Here is a 16,361-nt window from a genome sequence, read left to right as displayed (position 1 = left end):
CTCTCTGTGGGACTTCCCCAGTCAGTGAAGGGTCATGTTCTGATTCATCTGTTTCCTGGATGCCAGCTCTTCCTCCTTCTTGCCTTATGTCATTGGAGTACCCAAGTCATTTTTCCCAGCTGGATACAGTTCTCTTTAAGAGCCAGGTGTGGAGGCACCTGGGTGGCTTGGTTGGTTAAGCATCCAATTCTTGATTTTGACTCAGATCATGATCTCACAGTTCGTCAGCTCAAGCCCTACATTGGGCTTTGTGCTGACAGCGTGGAGCCTGCTTGGGATTCTCTCTCTCTCTCTCTCTCTCTCTGCCCACTCATGGTCTCTCTTTCAAAATAAATAAAAAAACTAAAAAAAAAGGCCAGATCTGGAAGGCTGGATACCCCAGGTTCTATAGTCATCTCCAGGTGTATGTTGGCCAAAGCAGGTAAGGAGTTTCACCTTGCTACAGACAAATCCAGACTTCCACGTCTCAAAAAGAATGTCTTTGGTCTGCAGGATACAGGAGATGGATTTACTAGAATAGGAGAAAAATGTTGTTGGTAAATCAGCAGGATCGAGGCCACTGCCACTCACATTTCACTTTCATGCAGAGTGAGAGAACCTGGCCCCTTGCACAGGACAGTTTACTTCCATGTAGTGGTAAATTGTTACAAATAATAATCTCCTTAGATTAAAGCATTTCGCTACCATATTGAGGGTAAATAAACATGAATGTGGATGACATTAGCTAGACAAACTGTCAGCAGAGTGTGACTACATTAAAACTCTAGACTTGAAATCAATTACTATCAACATAGCCTTAATTCTCCAAGCACCATATACCAATGCATTGAGTTTTCGTATTTTTTTAAGTATGAATTTGATATTTTAAAACAATGTTAACACAAACATTGTCTGCAAGATGATAATGGGGGTACATGCTTTGTTCAAAAGAAAAAGAAATAGATATGACGTGAGGGGAGGAAGAGGAGTTGTCTGATTGCACATTTCTTTTTTTTTGTGTTTTTTTTGGTTTTTTTTTGTTTGTTTGTTTTTTTTATATATATGAAATTTATTGACAAATTGGTTTCCATACAACACGCAGTGCTCATCCCAAAAGGTGCCCTCCTCAATGATTGCACATTTCTATATCCTAATTTACTAAGTCAGAGCACAGCAGATGGGTTGAAGATGAGAGAGAGAGGGGGGAGGGTAACAGAAATGTCCCAATGGGAGTACATGCCAGCTTGCCTGGTGGGTCCAAAGAGACTGATGAGGGGGCTTTAGTAACCCTAATCCCTGGGGAGAAGCTCACTTAGCTCCTCTGACAAGGCCTACACTTGTTCCAGTGATAGCTTCATTGCCCAGAGGGCCAAATGAACAAGGAGAGGGAATTTTCCTTGTGTTGGATGTTGGCCAACAGTTAGAGTCTCTTTGCTAACCTGGGAGTGATGGAAATCCTGGAGGAAAGTAACTTTGACCTCATGGTAACAAATGAAGGGAATGTTGGGCAGAGTCGAAGTGTGCCCTGGACTCAGGAAAGCATATTTCAAATGGGTGAGAGGCTCAACAGGTCAGACAATAGCCTTTTATAAAAATATATATATATAGGTCATGATGTACTGGAGATTATAACAAGATAATGTTAATTATCTACTTTCTAGTAGTCCTGATGAGCAAGAAACTAGACAGATAGCTGGGAGTAGGAAGAACTGGGTTGAAGACAACATTTACAAAAGTTGGGACAAGAACAAATAAAGGAAGACACGAACCTGAAAGGGCATTTCTTTCAGTCATTTGGGAAGTTGTTATTGAGTAGTTTCTGTATGCCAGACTTTTGCTATGTGCTAAGGAGATAGCAGAAAAAAGACATATCTAAGCTGATAGTCCAGCAGGGAATACAGATATCAAGCAGGTAATTAAAAGTGTGTTGAATAAGCAAACTACAAATAGAGGAGAACTTCCTCAGCTTGACAAATATTTAACATTATTCTTATCAACAAAAGACTAGGTATTTTATCACAAAATCAGGAACACCAAGCAGACAAGAGTGTCTGCTTTCTCCATCTTTAGTCAGGGTTGTACTAGAAATTCTAGCCAAGACAATTAGATAAGAAAAATGAAAATGGCATCCAGATTGGGATGGAAGAAATAAAACAACTTGCAGGATTGCAGATGACATGATTTTGTATATATAAAATCCTAAGGGGAATTCTTTTAATGCTAAGTGAAATAAGCCATACAGAGAAAGACAGATACCACATGGTTTCACTCTTATGTGGATCCTGAGAAACTAAACAGGAACCCATGGGGGAGGGGAAGGAAAAAAAAAAAAAAAGAGGTTAGAGTGGGAGAGAGCCAAAGCATAAGAGACTCTTAAAAACTGAGAACAAACTGAGGGTTGATGGGGGGTGGGAGGGAGGGGAGGGTGGGTGATGGGTATTGAGGAGGGCACCTTTTGGGATGAGCACTGGGTGTTGTATGGAAACCAATTTGTCAATAAATTTCATATATATATAAAAAAAAAAATCCTAAGGAATCCCTTAAAAGCAATTAGAATAAATGAGTTAAGCATGGTGGCAGAATATAAGATCAATATACAAAAATCAATTTTATTTCTATACACTAGCAATGAAAAATCTGAAAATGAAATAATTTGTAATAGCATCAAAAATACAATACTTAGGGGCACCTGGGTGGCTCAGTCGGTTAAGCATCCGACTTCGGCTCAGGTCATGATCTCGCAGTTCGTGAGTTCAAGCCCCGCATCGGGCTCTGTGCTGACTGCTCAGAGCCTGGAGCCTGTTTCGGATTCTGTGTCTCCCTCTCTCTCTGACCCTCCCCTGTTCATGCTCTGTCTCTCTCTGTCTCAAAAATAAATAAATATTAAAAAAAAAAACAATACTTAGGGGGCACCTGGGTGGCTCAGTCAGTTAAGTGTCCAATGTCAGCTCAGGTCATGACCTTGCCATTCATGAGCTCGAGCCCTATGTCAGGCTCTGTGCTGACAGCTCAGAACCTGGAGCCCGCTTTGGATTCTGTGTCTCCCTCTCTCTCTCTGCCCCTCCTCCACTTGCACTCTGTCTCTGTCTCTCTCAAAAATGAATAAACATTAAAAAAAATACAATACTTAGGAATAAATTTAACAAAAGAAGTACAGGACTTTTACAGTGAAAACAATAAAACATTGCTGAAAGAAATTAAATAAGATCTTAAAAAATGTTCATGGATCATGTTCCTGTTCATGGATCAAAAAGCTTTATATTGTGAAGTTGGCAATACTCCCCAAACCGATCTACAGATTTATTCAATTGCTATCAAAATCCCAGCTGCTTTTATTTTTTCTGACGAATTTGTCAGGCTGATGCTGAAATTCATATGTAAACACAAGGACCCCAGAATTACCGAAGCGATATTGAAAAAGAAAACAAAGTTAGAAGATGTAAGCTTTCTGATTTCAAAAGTTACTATAAAACTATAGTAATAACACAGTGTGGTACTGGCATAAGGACATATAGATCACTGGGACAGAATTGAAAGTTCAGAAATAGATCCTTACATTATGATAAATTGACTTTTGAAAAGAGTGCCAAGATAATAAAATGGGGCAAAGAATAGTCTCTTCAACAAGTGGTCCTGGGGCAATTGGATATACACTTGCAAAAGAATGAGCTTGGACTCCTACATCACCAAAATTATCTCAGAATGGATCGAAGACCTAAATGTAAAAGCTAAACTATACAACTTGTAGGAGAAAAATATAGGAGTAAATATTCATGGTCTTAGATGAGGCAATGATTTCTTGTATACAACACCAAAAGTTTAAGTGACACACACAAAAGGTAGGTAAGCTGGGCTTCACTGAAATTAAAAACTTGTGTTCTATAAATGATATAGCCAAGAAACTTAATAGACAACCTGTAGAATGGAAAGAAATGTTTGCAAATCACATATGTGATAAGGGACTTGTAGCTAAGATTATAAATTCTTACAAGGGGGCAACAAAGTTAAATAAACCAATTTAAAAACAAACAAAGGATCTAAACAGACATTTCTCCAAAGAGGGTATACAAATGGGCAGTGAGCACTGAAAAGATTCTCATCATGAGCAGTCAAGGAACTGCAAACCAAAACCACAATGAGTTTATCACTTCACACTCTCTAGGATGGCTCTAATAAATATGACAGACAATAGTAACAGTGTTGACAAGGAGGTGGAGAAGTCGGATCTCTCATTCCCTGCTGGTGGGAATGTAAATGGTGCAGTGGCTTTGGAAAACAGTCCCTGAAAATGCAACATATAGAGTGACCATGTGACCCAGCAATTCCACTCCTAGGTACGCACACAAGCGAAATGAAAACATACATCCATGCAAAGACCTGCATACAAACATTCATAGCAGAATTATCCACAACAGCCAGGAAGTAGAAACAACCTAAATGTCCATCAACTAATGAATGGATGAATAAAATATGGTGTATTTACAAAATGAAATCTTATTTGGCACCAAAAAGGAATGAAGGCTTGATACATACTGTCACATGAATGAAAGAAATCATTACATGACCACAGTTGCATGACTCCAATTATGTGAACTGTCCAGAATAGGCAAACCTATAGATTCAGAAAGCAGATTAGTGGTTTCCCAGGACTGGAGGAGTGGGGCAAAAATAGCAAGTGACTGCTAATGGGCATGAGGTTTCCTTTTGGGGGTGACAAAAATATGTTCTAAAATTATATTGTGGCGATGGTTGCATAGCTCTGTGACTATACTGAAAATCACTGGACTCTGTATCTTAAATAGATAAACTATATGGTGTGTAAGTTATATTTCAGTAAGGCCCTAATAAAAGTAAGGAGTGGGAAACAACAATAATAACGGGTTTGTTATGATTAAGGAAGTGTGATAGTGAGTAATATGAGAATCCAATGGGGTTAAGACACAAAAGGATCAGGAGTTATGTAACCCCAGGGCCGAGTAGACATTAGGGGCAAAGGGTGTGAGGTTGACAAAAAAAATGAAATATTGGAGGAGACAAAGGTAATGCTGGTCTAATGGGAGGAGAATGAAGGAAGGAGGAGTGACAAAAGGTATGGTTAGATAGGTGGGCAGGGGTCAGATGATGCAGGCCATGTTCATGACTGTAGACTTTTCCTAAATAGCAATAGCAATCGGAAGACATTGAACTGTTTCAACCTGGAGAGTGCAATGATCGGATGCACATTTTATTTTTATTTAGTATTATTATATTCTTAGTTTTAAAGAGAGAAGGAGAACCAGCAGGAGAACCAGAGAGAGAGAGAGAAAACCCTAAGCAGGGTCCATGCGCAGCATGAAGCCCAGTGTGGGACTCAATCCCACAACCCTGGGATCATGACCTGAGCCAAAATCAAGAGTCAGACACTTAACTGACTAAGCCACCCAAATGCCCGTGGATGTGCATTTTAAAAAGTGGGCCTAGACTGCAGGAAATTGACTTGAGGGGAGTAGGTGGGTATAGGAAAATCAGAGGGAGCCGAGGCAAAAGTCAGGGCGAGAGATGATGTCTGAAAAATCCAAATGGAACAGTTTGAGGGGAAAGTGGGAGGTGAGGATGCGGAGACATCTTGTATGAAGTTTGGTTGTACAGGGAGGAGAGAAATGGAGTTGTAGCTGGAAGGGAATATGAGATGGAGAAAGTTTAAAAGATAAGCATGTTTCAGTGGGAATTGGAAGACTCCAGAAGAGAGAGTTAGTATTCAGAATATGGAGGAGAGAATTCATTCAATCAGGCCCTTGTGAAGGGGGAAGTTAATGAGATCCAGAACATCCTCAGAGGCATATGCCCTCTAGCATAACAGGAGGAAAGTGGGAGATGGTGACAGATGAAAGTGAGTTTGTGGATTTGGAGGCAGAACTTCTTCATCCTCCTACCTCCAATCCTGCACAGCAACCCAGGAGCCAAGAGTGAGTAGATATACTTTAAGAATATGACATCAGAGGGCAGTGATTAATGAGGAAAATGGGAACACTCTCAGGGATGATGATAAGTGTTAATGAAAGAGATTGAAACACACATAACCATGTATCTTATACTTCCTTCTTACATAATGTTCAGAACAGGAAGTGTAGAAAAAAGTTAAGAGGGAATTGGGATCCTGTACAGGGGAAAGGATAATGAGAACTGTCCAGTTATTTCAAAAGTTCAAGCGTTAGGTCCTGCAAGCTGAATTAGCTTAAAGACAATTGAAGAATCATTCCTGACGTTAGAAATCATGCAGATTGGAATAGGAATCAGGCAGATTGGAAATGGGAAATATTCAAATGTCCTATTTTTAAAAAGGAATGAAAGGGGAAGTCAAGAAAATGCAGGTGAATCTAATTAACTTTGATCTCTGCAATGTTTGTTAACTTGTACTCATTAAGCAGCACCAAGAGTTCATCAGGAAATATTTATGCTAAAATATTAAATATTATTTTTTTATGGAGACAGGATCTGCCTCTTGACTTTAAGGTGCACAATTGGGAGATTAAACAAAAGCTGTTTACAAAAATAATAGGGACCCCAAAGGTGCTGATCACAACACCTCTACATAGCAGAATTGTGTATTTCAAAGGGACACTGGCATTTAGAAAATGGTCACCAATAGGTATCAGATAAGAATCAACAGGGATGAGTAAGGAGAGACCTCAGTGAGGAGCAGAGCTATCTTCAAGTATAAGAAGTTCTTGCGTGTTCAGTCTTTTTTCTATGGTGGTCCAGAATAGAACTTGAAGCATGGGTGGAAAGTTCCAGAGAAGTAGACTGTTGCCCCTCAATAAAGAATATCTAAAACCTGGAGCTGTCCAACGATGGGGAGCACAAAATGTTGAGCACCCCAGTCCTGGAAGATTCTAGCAGACTGTTGGGGCTACAGTAGGGTGGGGTGCGGACTATGTGACTCTAGGGCCTGTTCCTTGAAAATAAACATGTAGAAGAAACGTGACATGGGCATTAATTTTTTAGCACACTCATGCTAGAAATATAGATGCTGATGCCTACAGATATCTGAATAGCTGCATAGCGAAGCAGTGGTAGATCGCAGGCTGAACCCAACTCTTGACTCCCCAAGTCTGATCATTTCTATTGCTTCACACATTAGCCTTTCCTGTGATGAGTGATTGCCATTTCTCTTTGGAATTTCAAACGACGAATTCCAGAATGAAACTGGACCACTATTATACACCACATACAAAAGTCAACTAAAAATGGATTAAAGACTTGAATATAAGACCCGAAACCACAAAACTCCTGGAAGAAAACATCAGGGGTGAACTCCTTGACATGAATCTTGGCAATGGCTTTTTGGATTTGACACCAAAAGCAAAATCAACAAAAGCAAAAATAATCAGGTAACGCTACAGCATACCAGAAAGCTTCTGCACAGGCAAAGAAAACCATCAACAAAATGAAAAGGCAACATGCCAAATGGGAGACAATATTTGCAAATCATATATCCAATAAGGGGTTAATATCCAAAATATTCAAAAAACTCATACAACCCAACAGACAAAAAAACAATAATCCAATTAGAAGTGAGGAGAGAGGATCTGAATAGACATTATTCCAAAGAAGACATAAAAATGGCTAACAGGTACTTGAACAGGTGTGGAACATCATTAGTCATCAGGGAAGTGCAAATCCAAACCACAATGAGAGATCACCTCACACCTGTTAGAATGGCTATTACAGAAAAGACAAGAGCTAACATGTGTTTGTGAGGATGTGGAGAAAATGAAACCCTTGTGCACTGTTGGTGGGAATGTAAATTGGTGCAGCCACTGTGGAAAACAGTATGGAGTTTTCCCCCCAAAATTTACAACAGAACTATCATGTCATCCAGCAACTGCTTTGGGGTATTTATCTGAAGGAAACAAAAACACTAACTCAAAAAGATATTTGCACCCCATGTTCACTGCAGCATTATTTGTAACAGCCAAGACATGGAAATAACCTAAGTGTCCAACAATAGATGGATGGATAAAGAAAAGGTGTTTTATATACAAAGGAATATTCGTCATGGAAAAGAAGGAAATCCTGCCATCTGTGACAACATGGATGGACCTTGAGGGCATTATGCTAAGTGAAATAAGTCAGAGAAAGACAAATACTGTATGATCTTACTTATATGTGGAATCTGGAAACAAAAATCATGGGTACAGAGATTGATGGTTGCCAGAAGTGAGGGTGGGGGGCAAAAGGATGAAGGTGATCCAAAGGTACAAAGTTCCAGTTATAAGACAAAGAAGTCCTGGGGATGTAATATACAGCATGTGACTACAGTTAACAACACTGTATTGCGTGTGTATTTGAAAGTTGCTAACAGCGTAAATTGTAAAAGTTTTCCTCACAAGGAAAAAGAGTTGTAACTATGTGTAGCGATGGATGTTAATTAAACCTATTGTGGTAATCACTTCATAATATATACATATATGAAATCATTATATTGCACACCTAAAACTAATACATTGTTAAATGTCAATTATATCTCAATAAAAAATAAATTAACAAATAAGAATTCTAAATCCCTCACTCATGACTTTCAGGCCACATGCTTTCATGAATGTCCACTGCTCGTTCCATGCATGGCTTGAGTGAAACCTGCAGCATTAGCCTTGAAATTCAGCGGTGCTGTGCAGTTGAGCCCTGACCCACACAAATAAGGGCTCTGTAATCTCTGGGGAGGTTGTTCCCAACCTGGGTACAGTTCCTGCAGGAAAAGAGGAACTGTGCTCCTAGAAGGAAATGATTCTAAAGCTGCCACGTCTTACCTGGACTCTGGGGTCTGCTTTACTCCTTGCTTCAATTGTACATGACCAGGTTCATCCACTGAGAAATAAGCATCATTGTTATGACATACCTTTACATTTGTCAGCTTAATACAGAGCAGAGCAAATGGTACCCTTCCCTCTTGAAAGATCTCAGTCTAGTCTCATCAAACTTTTCCAGCTAATTTTAACCCCTTAAGAGACCTCAACCTGCCCATAACAGCATATATTTTGCTACTCTCTGAGTAGCTAAGCAGTGAGAGGGATAGCGGAGGTTGGCCAGCTGGCTGGGCCAGGAGGCTCTTTCTAAAGCTCAATGGGAGTGAGTTTAATGTACAGTGAGCTCAGCAGGTGTTCTTAAGATCCCTCTTGGATTTATGACTCCCACATAATCCTCTGCTTTATTAAGCTATTGGGAAAAAAATAAAATCTGTCTGCCAAGATCCTAAAGCAGCCTTGGCAGCCAGTAATATATAAAGGCAGTAATTGGAGGTGGGGGGTGGGTGGGTGGCAGCTTGGCTGGCCTTGGACAGACTATCCAATATCCTCAGGGAGAAAAATGCCCCCTAGAATCAGGAAAGGGGGGGGTGGCCTGGGGCTGTGCCCTGTGTCTGGGAGGGGAATGTACCTCACCTCCATTTTTGTCAGGTAGAGTCCTTTTCCATCATTGGAGAGGTTCTGGAAAGTCTCTAAAGAGGAGGAGAGGAATCAAGACACGCCAAGGGAGAGAAAAGCAAATATGGTGATTCCGCATACTCTTTCACTCTCCACAGTATGCCTGGCCTCCCTCCTGGTCTCTTCCCAGCAAACCTCACTCTGTGGGACAGCCCAGGGCTCATCTCTTCAGAAAAGCTCTCTGTCACTGCTTTGGCCCACATGCACCTCTCCCTCTTCTAGTGCCCTTGCACTTTGCACTCTTCTACACACGGCCAAGGGGATGTGTGGGCCCGTCTTATAAAGTACTCCACATGCAAAGTTTGGGGAATCTCCCTTGTCCAACTGAGAATTCTCTGGAGGCTTATGCCTCAGCCTTCTCTTCTGTACTCCCAGAGCTCTGTTCCCTCAGTCTTTATTAACCACCTAGCTCAGAGATGGGGGGTTTACAGAGGTGTTCATGCCAGGGATGGTGAGGATTAGGATGAGGCCAGACCCCATTTCTACCCCAACCACAAGTCTCGAGCTATAGTATGGCTTGGGATTTCACATAGGATTTCATTATAAAAAAGGAGTATGTTGCTAAAGTGTCCAAATATTTGACCCACATAGTCGAATTTCTAGAGCCTTGGGAATGCCTTCCTGCCCCCACTTATCCACTTGTGTGTGAATTCCTTCAGCAGAGACCCCAGTCATTCATCACAAGACTACAGAGTAGGTTTAAACCGTAAACACCACAGAGAAGAGACACAGTGATTAAATGAACTTCCCGAAAGAGGCACTAAATAGGGTGATGAAGAAATGAGAGACCTAAGACAGAGGAATGTACTGGACAGAACGGGTAAGGATGCAGGGTACCCAAGCTGATTACACCGTTCCACAGGCTAATGTTGTTTCTGCCTCTGGGAGCAAAGGCTCCTCACGCAAGATGCCAACCACCCCACTACGGAGGCCTTCCCTGGGCCTGGAGCAGGAGGGCATTCCTGGTCCTCTCCTGTGTTTTTTTGGTCATTGTGAAGGTCTTCAGGATGTCCCCCAGGTGACACTTACTTGCCATGGCTTCAAGTCGCAACAGGAAGCAGACCAGGCTGGGGAAGCTGACCCTGCCACTGTGATCACTGTACCGGAGGGTCATGAGATCCAGAAGCTCATTGCTGACGGAGGTCCCTGCAAGGAAGTCTGGGCCATGGGGTGGGGCTAGTGAGCGGGAGGAGGCTGGAGCAGGTCTGGTCTTCTGACGTGTAAAGTCTGAAAAGCCTGCTCAGAATGGTGGCCTTCTACCACTGTTTTCTACTCAGCCTGGCTCAGGGGTCAGTTCACTCCACTTTGTACTTTTTTTAAAAAAAAATGTTTATTTATTTTTGAGAGTGAGAGACAAAGCATGAGTGAGGAGAAGCAGAGAGAGAGAGGGAGACACAGTATTTGAAGCAGGTTCTAGGCTCTGAGTTGTCAGCACAGAGCCCAACGTTGGGCTTGAACTCATGAACCATGAGATCATGACCTGAGCCAAAGTCAGACACTCAACCAACTGAGCCACCCAGATGCCCCATTCCACTTTGTATTTTTATGGTTCTATGGTTGCTTCCTTCTTGTTGGTTGCCGGGCCCCAATGATATTTTTCTGGAGTTTGGCCAGTTACCAACTCAAGATACTCAAGACACTGACTGTGCTGGGGACAATCATCTGCTAATTCCCATGTGAAATGGGAGCTTCCAGGACACCCAAAGTTTGCTCCCAGCCCTGCCTCTGTCAGGTCTCTCTCTGTTGGTGACTTTATAAAACAACCTTGTTCCCCAACCCCATGACTGTGTGTGGGTCTTACAGGTGGGTGCTGCTAGTGTGAGCAAATGTGGTTCCTGGAAGTGAGAGGTTCAGTCCTAAGTTGGATGACCAGGAAAGAGGCTGGTCCTCAGAGTGGAGACCATAGTCAGAAGGTGGCCACGAGCAGGCAAGGTAGAGGTGCCTTCCTGTCCTGCATGTCTGGTTATGAGCTCCAGGAGGCACCAACCACCTCTTGCACCAACCAAGAGCAGACTAGCAAATGGCCACGCCTGCAAGCTTTGGTAGGCCAGCAGAACCTCGCAAGCCAAACCATCCATCAAGGGGATGAGCCTGGTGGCCTGTGGGTCCCATGCACCAGAGACATTTGGTTTCTCTAGCAGAATTAATAAAATGTGAATTTGAATGCCTTTAGATAGGATATGTACTCTCCAACTTGCCACATTCAAAATCACCCTCTTTTCTTATGGTTAGCTCCAGTGCCCTTTCAGTTACCTGCTTGGTCCTTGAAGACTTTTTAATTGGATTCCAACTATTCTCTATCTTTCTCCCCTTTATTATTCTGGAGTCATTAGTGTGGTCTCCTATGGGATTTCATTTTTCTGTAGCTATTCAAGGGTTCTCAAAGCGTAACCCCCAGATCAAGAGCATCAGCCTCACCTAGGAACCTTCCAGAAAGACAAATTCTTCAGCCCCACCCAAGCTCTCCTGAATCAGAAACTTTGGGTGAGGGATAAGGCTCATCAATCTATGCTTTAACAAGCTTCCAAAGAGTTCCAGGTTTGAGAACCGCTGCTGTCTACTATGAAGAATTAAGAGAAGGACAGATGCTAAGGCATAAAGATGCTTCTTCCTGCTCTCCAGGCTGAGAGTCACCGGAGGAAGAACCACAGAGTCCCTCTTTCCCTGGCATTTACCTGGGGGAATCTGATCTTACGTTTTCCCAAGGAAGGTGGCAGTTTCTGGACTTAACCTTTTTGTGATCCATTTCCTCCACCGGTACAAGGCAGATAATGACTCCTGATCACAAAGTAGTTGGGACAATCAAATGTGATGATGTGAGTGCAGGTTCTCCCTGAATTCTGAAGCTCTTAGGCACCTATGGTATGCTTATCATCATCCAAGGGCTCAAAGCGCTTGCACTCTTGAAGCAGACAGGTGTCGTTTGATTTCATTTTGCTCCAAACCTTCTGTGAGGACAGTACATCCACCTGCTCATGGGTGTTTAACCCTGACAGCCAGATATTGACATGGCAGTGTCTCTAAGGCAACCTTGAGTTCTGGTAGGGTATCAATCACGCGGGGTTATTTCTCTACCGTAAGAGTTGTTCTGGGATACAAGACAGTTGGGAAAGTTGACTGGCACATGGGAACTCAATTTGGGGAGGATGGAGACTGAGTCCTGAGCCTGGAGGCCCACAGATGCCGGTGTAAACCAGGACAGAGAACCTGCTGCTCTGTTTTCTCCTGACTGTCGGCACTGGTCTTGCCTACAAACAGGCTAATAGTGTGCATGCCTCTCTCTCTCTCTCTCTCTCTCTCTCTCTCTCTCTCTCTCTCTCTCTCTCTCTCCTTCCCTCCACCCACACACACATGCACACACACCCCACCATCACTGCTACCCCAATCATGACACCCCCAAGGGGCCCCTGCTTTACCTGCATCCTTTATAGCCCTCCACAAATCCTCACTCAGGAAAACTCCGGAACGTTTCTGGATGTTCTGGAAAACACTCTGATTTGGGAAAAGAAGCAAGAAGTCCATGTCAGTGCCCTTGCCCACCTTAAAGAGGATGTCCTGGGCAGAGAGAGTTCTCAGAAATCCCTTTTGCATCCCTGGAGGCATAAACCTTGAGTGGATCCAGCTCAGAGGCAGCTCAGCCGAGGATGGGGGGAGAGGCAGGAATGGGCTCCACCCGGTGAAGCCGATCACACTGGCCGCCAGCTGCAGGGCCATGGGTTCCTCTCCCAGGCCTGCGCCTTCCTCTCTTCCGACCTCCTGTCTTTCCTTCCTCACCTCCTAGACTGGGCTCCTGACACATGGCAGCTTGCTGCACTCTGGAGGCACAGAGTTCACTAAAGACTTTGCATAGGGTGGTGGTGAAGATTTGGCAACTGAACCACTGGGTTTAAATCCTGGCTTGACTATTTACCAGCTGTGTAACCTTGGGCAAGTTAATCTTTCCAGGCCTCAGTTTCTGCCCCTTGCAGCACCATGTGAATTACATCACCTGCCTCATGGGGACTGTAGCTCAGGGTCAGTGAACAAATCTGTACAGAGCACTTAGGAGAGCGCCTTGCACAGCAGTGAGCGCTGTGTGGCGGGCAGGCGAGGACTGTAACTTGGGTCCTAGCGCAGCTGCAGGAGGTAGTGACTCTAAGCCTTCATCTCTGTGCAGGGCAGCTCTCCATGCACCCGGGACTTTGCTGCCTCTCCCTAACTCTCCCCGGAGCCCCGATCAGCATCGCACTTCCCAGGTGAGGAAACAGGCACCTGGGCAGGTGACTTCCAGGGAGTAAACATGCAAGCGCCACGCGACGGAACTTGGGCTCCTGGTCTGGAACCTGTGCTCAGCCACCCACAGGAGCTGTCCTGAGGCAAAATACCCCCAGCCCGTGTGCGAGTGACCGAGGCCGACTGGGGCAACAATCGCTGTGAAATAGCAGCCCGAGAACATTTTCGGGCCTTCTTTGACTTTTGGTGAGTATAGAGCAACTCTCAAATGGGATTCGCTTGCTCATTTGGTCATGAGTTCTGTCACTGGTTCAGCAGTTCTGAGCGCCTGCTGTGTACTAGACACTAAGAAAAGCATTGGAGGAAGCCGATGACTATGAAGGGGCCCCTGCCCTATGATCTAATGGGGGGACACATCAGCCATTCCAGTGTCCTCAGAAAAGCCAAATGACTCCAAGCCAGGGATTAGGCGACACATCCTGGTATAGCCACATGAGAATGCTTCATCGTATTATTGTAGATTCGGGTGTTAGGAGCTGAGGGGGAAGCACCCGGGCCTGGAGGAGGCAGGCAAGCCCTCAGGGGAAGCGACTCCTGCGGCTGGACAATCAGTGTCGTAGATACTGGCCAGGCTCTACGTCACACACCTGGGGTCTGAAAAGAGCGAGTGGGATGAGTACAAGGGCTTCTCCTGGACCCCAAAGTAGGGTCTCAGCTAAAGGGGCTTGCATACAGCTCTGATGAGTTCAGACCTCATCCTGAGAACAACGGTGAGGCCACAGGCCACATCTGTGATGTTGTCATATCTGGCACATGGATGGGAGGGGAATGAGATGAACTAGTGCACCGGGGGAGTGTCTCGGGGGCCCGGGGAGGACTGAGGAGGGCAAAGTGGGCTGGTGGCTTTACTATAGTCCACGGTGACCCTTCTCTTCTCCAACCTCCTAGAACATTCCTCACCCTGCCACTTGCTCGAGCATTGCCTTCTAGTAGTGCGTGTATGTCTCCCTGAAATGTGACCCTTCTTGAGGGCAGGCCTGGTGAGTTCCTCCTCTTTCATGCTCCTCAACCCTGTGGGGGTCAGGCATCCAGCAGATATTTGCTAAACTGGACAAAAAGAGAACATTGCCGGTACCTGGCACTGGACAAGACGGCTCCACAGCCTTGAAAACTCCTCTTGCTCAAGCCTCCCATTCGCTTTGAGCTGGTGGGGAGTTAAGAGTTAACCATGCAGCATGCAGGGAGCAGAGGCCCTGCCGACAGAGCCGGGAGCCATTCTATCCATCAACCAGTCCAGTGTCACCTGGACATGGCCCCACAGCAGCCGGCTCCCACTGTGTCTGAAAGGGACCTGGCTTAGCTTTAATTTACAAAGGAAAATGGACAATCAGAGGGAGAAAGAAGCCCTGAGGAAAGGAGGTCAATATCACTTGCATCCAGGGGAAGAGAAAGCCCTGAACACAGCCTGTACCGGGAGGGGTGGGGCCCCTGGCAGGGGGGAGTGGGAAGGAGCATGAGGGGTCATTGCAACGCCTGCAGCAGCACGAAAGGCAAGTGCGCGTAGACACAAATGGCATTAGAGCCAGGCCTGGTCACCCCGTAAGATGGGTTTAATGAGAGCTAATGCGAGGAAAAGAATCTGACTCTGAGTTGCTGCAGGGGAGCGGGGGGTGGTGGGAGGAAGGGCAGAACAGACCTGTCTGTTTTGCAGGGGTTTGGCAGACCCAACCTCCCCCAGGGCCACCGGCCCCAGGCTGTGGGGTGCCGTGGGCCACTTTCATTAATCAGTGAAGGTTTGGGCAGTGTCTCCCAGTGATTCCAAACCACAGCCAGCAGAGACAGGGCCTGATTTATGACTTCATCAAGAGGCCCTCTTGTTCGACAATGGCCGGCCTCCCATTCCCAATCGGGCCTTGTTAACAGTGAAGAAGTGGGGGTCGGCCTCACTCCAGGGAGGCCATGTACACAGAGGGATGAGCCTCAGAGCAGCAGCTGGGGGGCATGCCCATGGGGGGCTAGTCTCTCCTGCCTGGATGGGGCAGCAGGGGAGAAATAGCTCATCGGAGGGAGAAGTCAGGACAGGAGTCAGGAGACCTGGGTTTAATTCCTAGTCTGGCCACTGGTGTCCCTGGAAACCGGGCACGTCTCTGGAGTGCTCTAGCCCCAGCTTCCACAGCTTCAGCTGCAGTCTGGTAGCAATCAAGGGGTATGGCTGCTGTGTAGATCAAGGCATTTTCTCCAAGTTTCAGGGGTTGCTATCTTCACTTAATGGGGACTTGGTGAATAAGGAACTTAATGAAGACTTGACCAGTGGCAAGGGGAAGGGCGGAAGGAAAATAGCCCCCTTGGTGTTACAGGGAGGCAGTGTAGAATGATGTTAGGACACAGATTCCGGAGGCTGAAAACTCTTCAAACACAGGCACAAATTCTGACTGGCTGTGTGATTACTTAACAAATTACTTAACCTCTTTGAATTCCTTCTCTTTACTTCTTATATCATGGGGGCTTTTTGCAAGAACCACAAGGAAAAGTCCATATACCAGTACTGTTCTTGGTGTGCCATAGACACTTGATAGATGGTAACTACTGTCATGGTTGCTATGCTTGTTCTGGAGAGTCAGTGCTTTGGTATAGAATCCACAGAAGCCCAGACTCTCTGGTGAGCCCTTAGAACCAAAGAAGAGAAAACACTGAAAGTAAAAAGGTTCC

The 16,361-nt window shown here is 44.9% G+C and overlaps 1 protein-coding gene across 1 annotated transcript in view; it reads right to left on the bottom strand.

Annotated features, from left to right (window-relative positions):
- Window positions 1-310: 310 nt before the first annotated feature.
- Window positions 311-16,361, bottom strand: part of CAPN13 (calpain 13) — a 61,505-nt gene continuing 45,454 nt past the window's right edge. Inside the window, exons 17-22 of the mRNA XM_032592753.1 lie at window positions 14,788-14,856; window positions 12,857-12,932; window positions 10,470-10,598; window positions 9,399-9,454; window positions 8,769-8,826; window positions 311-511 (exon numbers count right to left, since the gene is read on the bottom strand). Coding sequence (XP_032448644.1) covers window positions 8,800-8,826; window positions 9,399-9,454; window positions 10,470-10,598; window positions 12,857-12,932; window positions 14,788-14,856 — 357 coding nt within the window. The 3' untranslated portion in view covers window positions 311-511; window positions 8,769-8,799. The remainder of the gene's footprint in view (window positions 512-8,768; window positions 8,827-9,398; window positions 9,455-10,469; window positions 10,599-12,856; window positions 12,933-14,787; window positions 14,857-16,361) is intronic.

Source organism: Lynx canadensis, chromosome A3 (genome assembly GCF_007474595.2).
Source record: "Lynx canadensis isolate LIC74 chromosome A3, mLynCan4.pri.v2, whole genome shotgun sequence".
Lineage (NCBI taxonomy): Eukaryota > Metazoa > Chordata > Mammalia > Carnivora > Felidae > Lynx > Lynx canadensis.
This window is presented reverse-complemented; position numbering and strand designations above follow the sequence as displayed.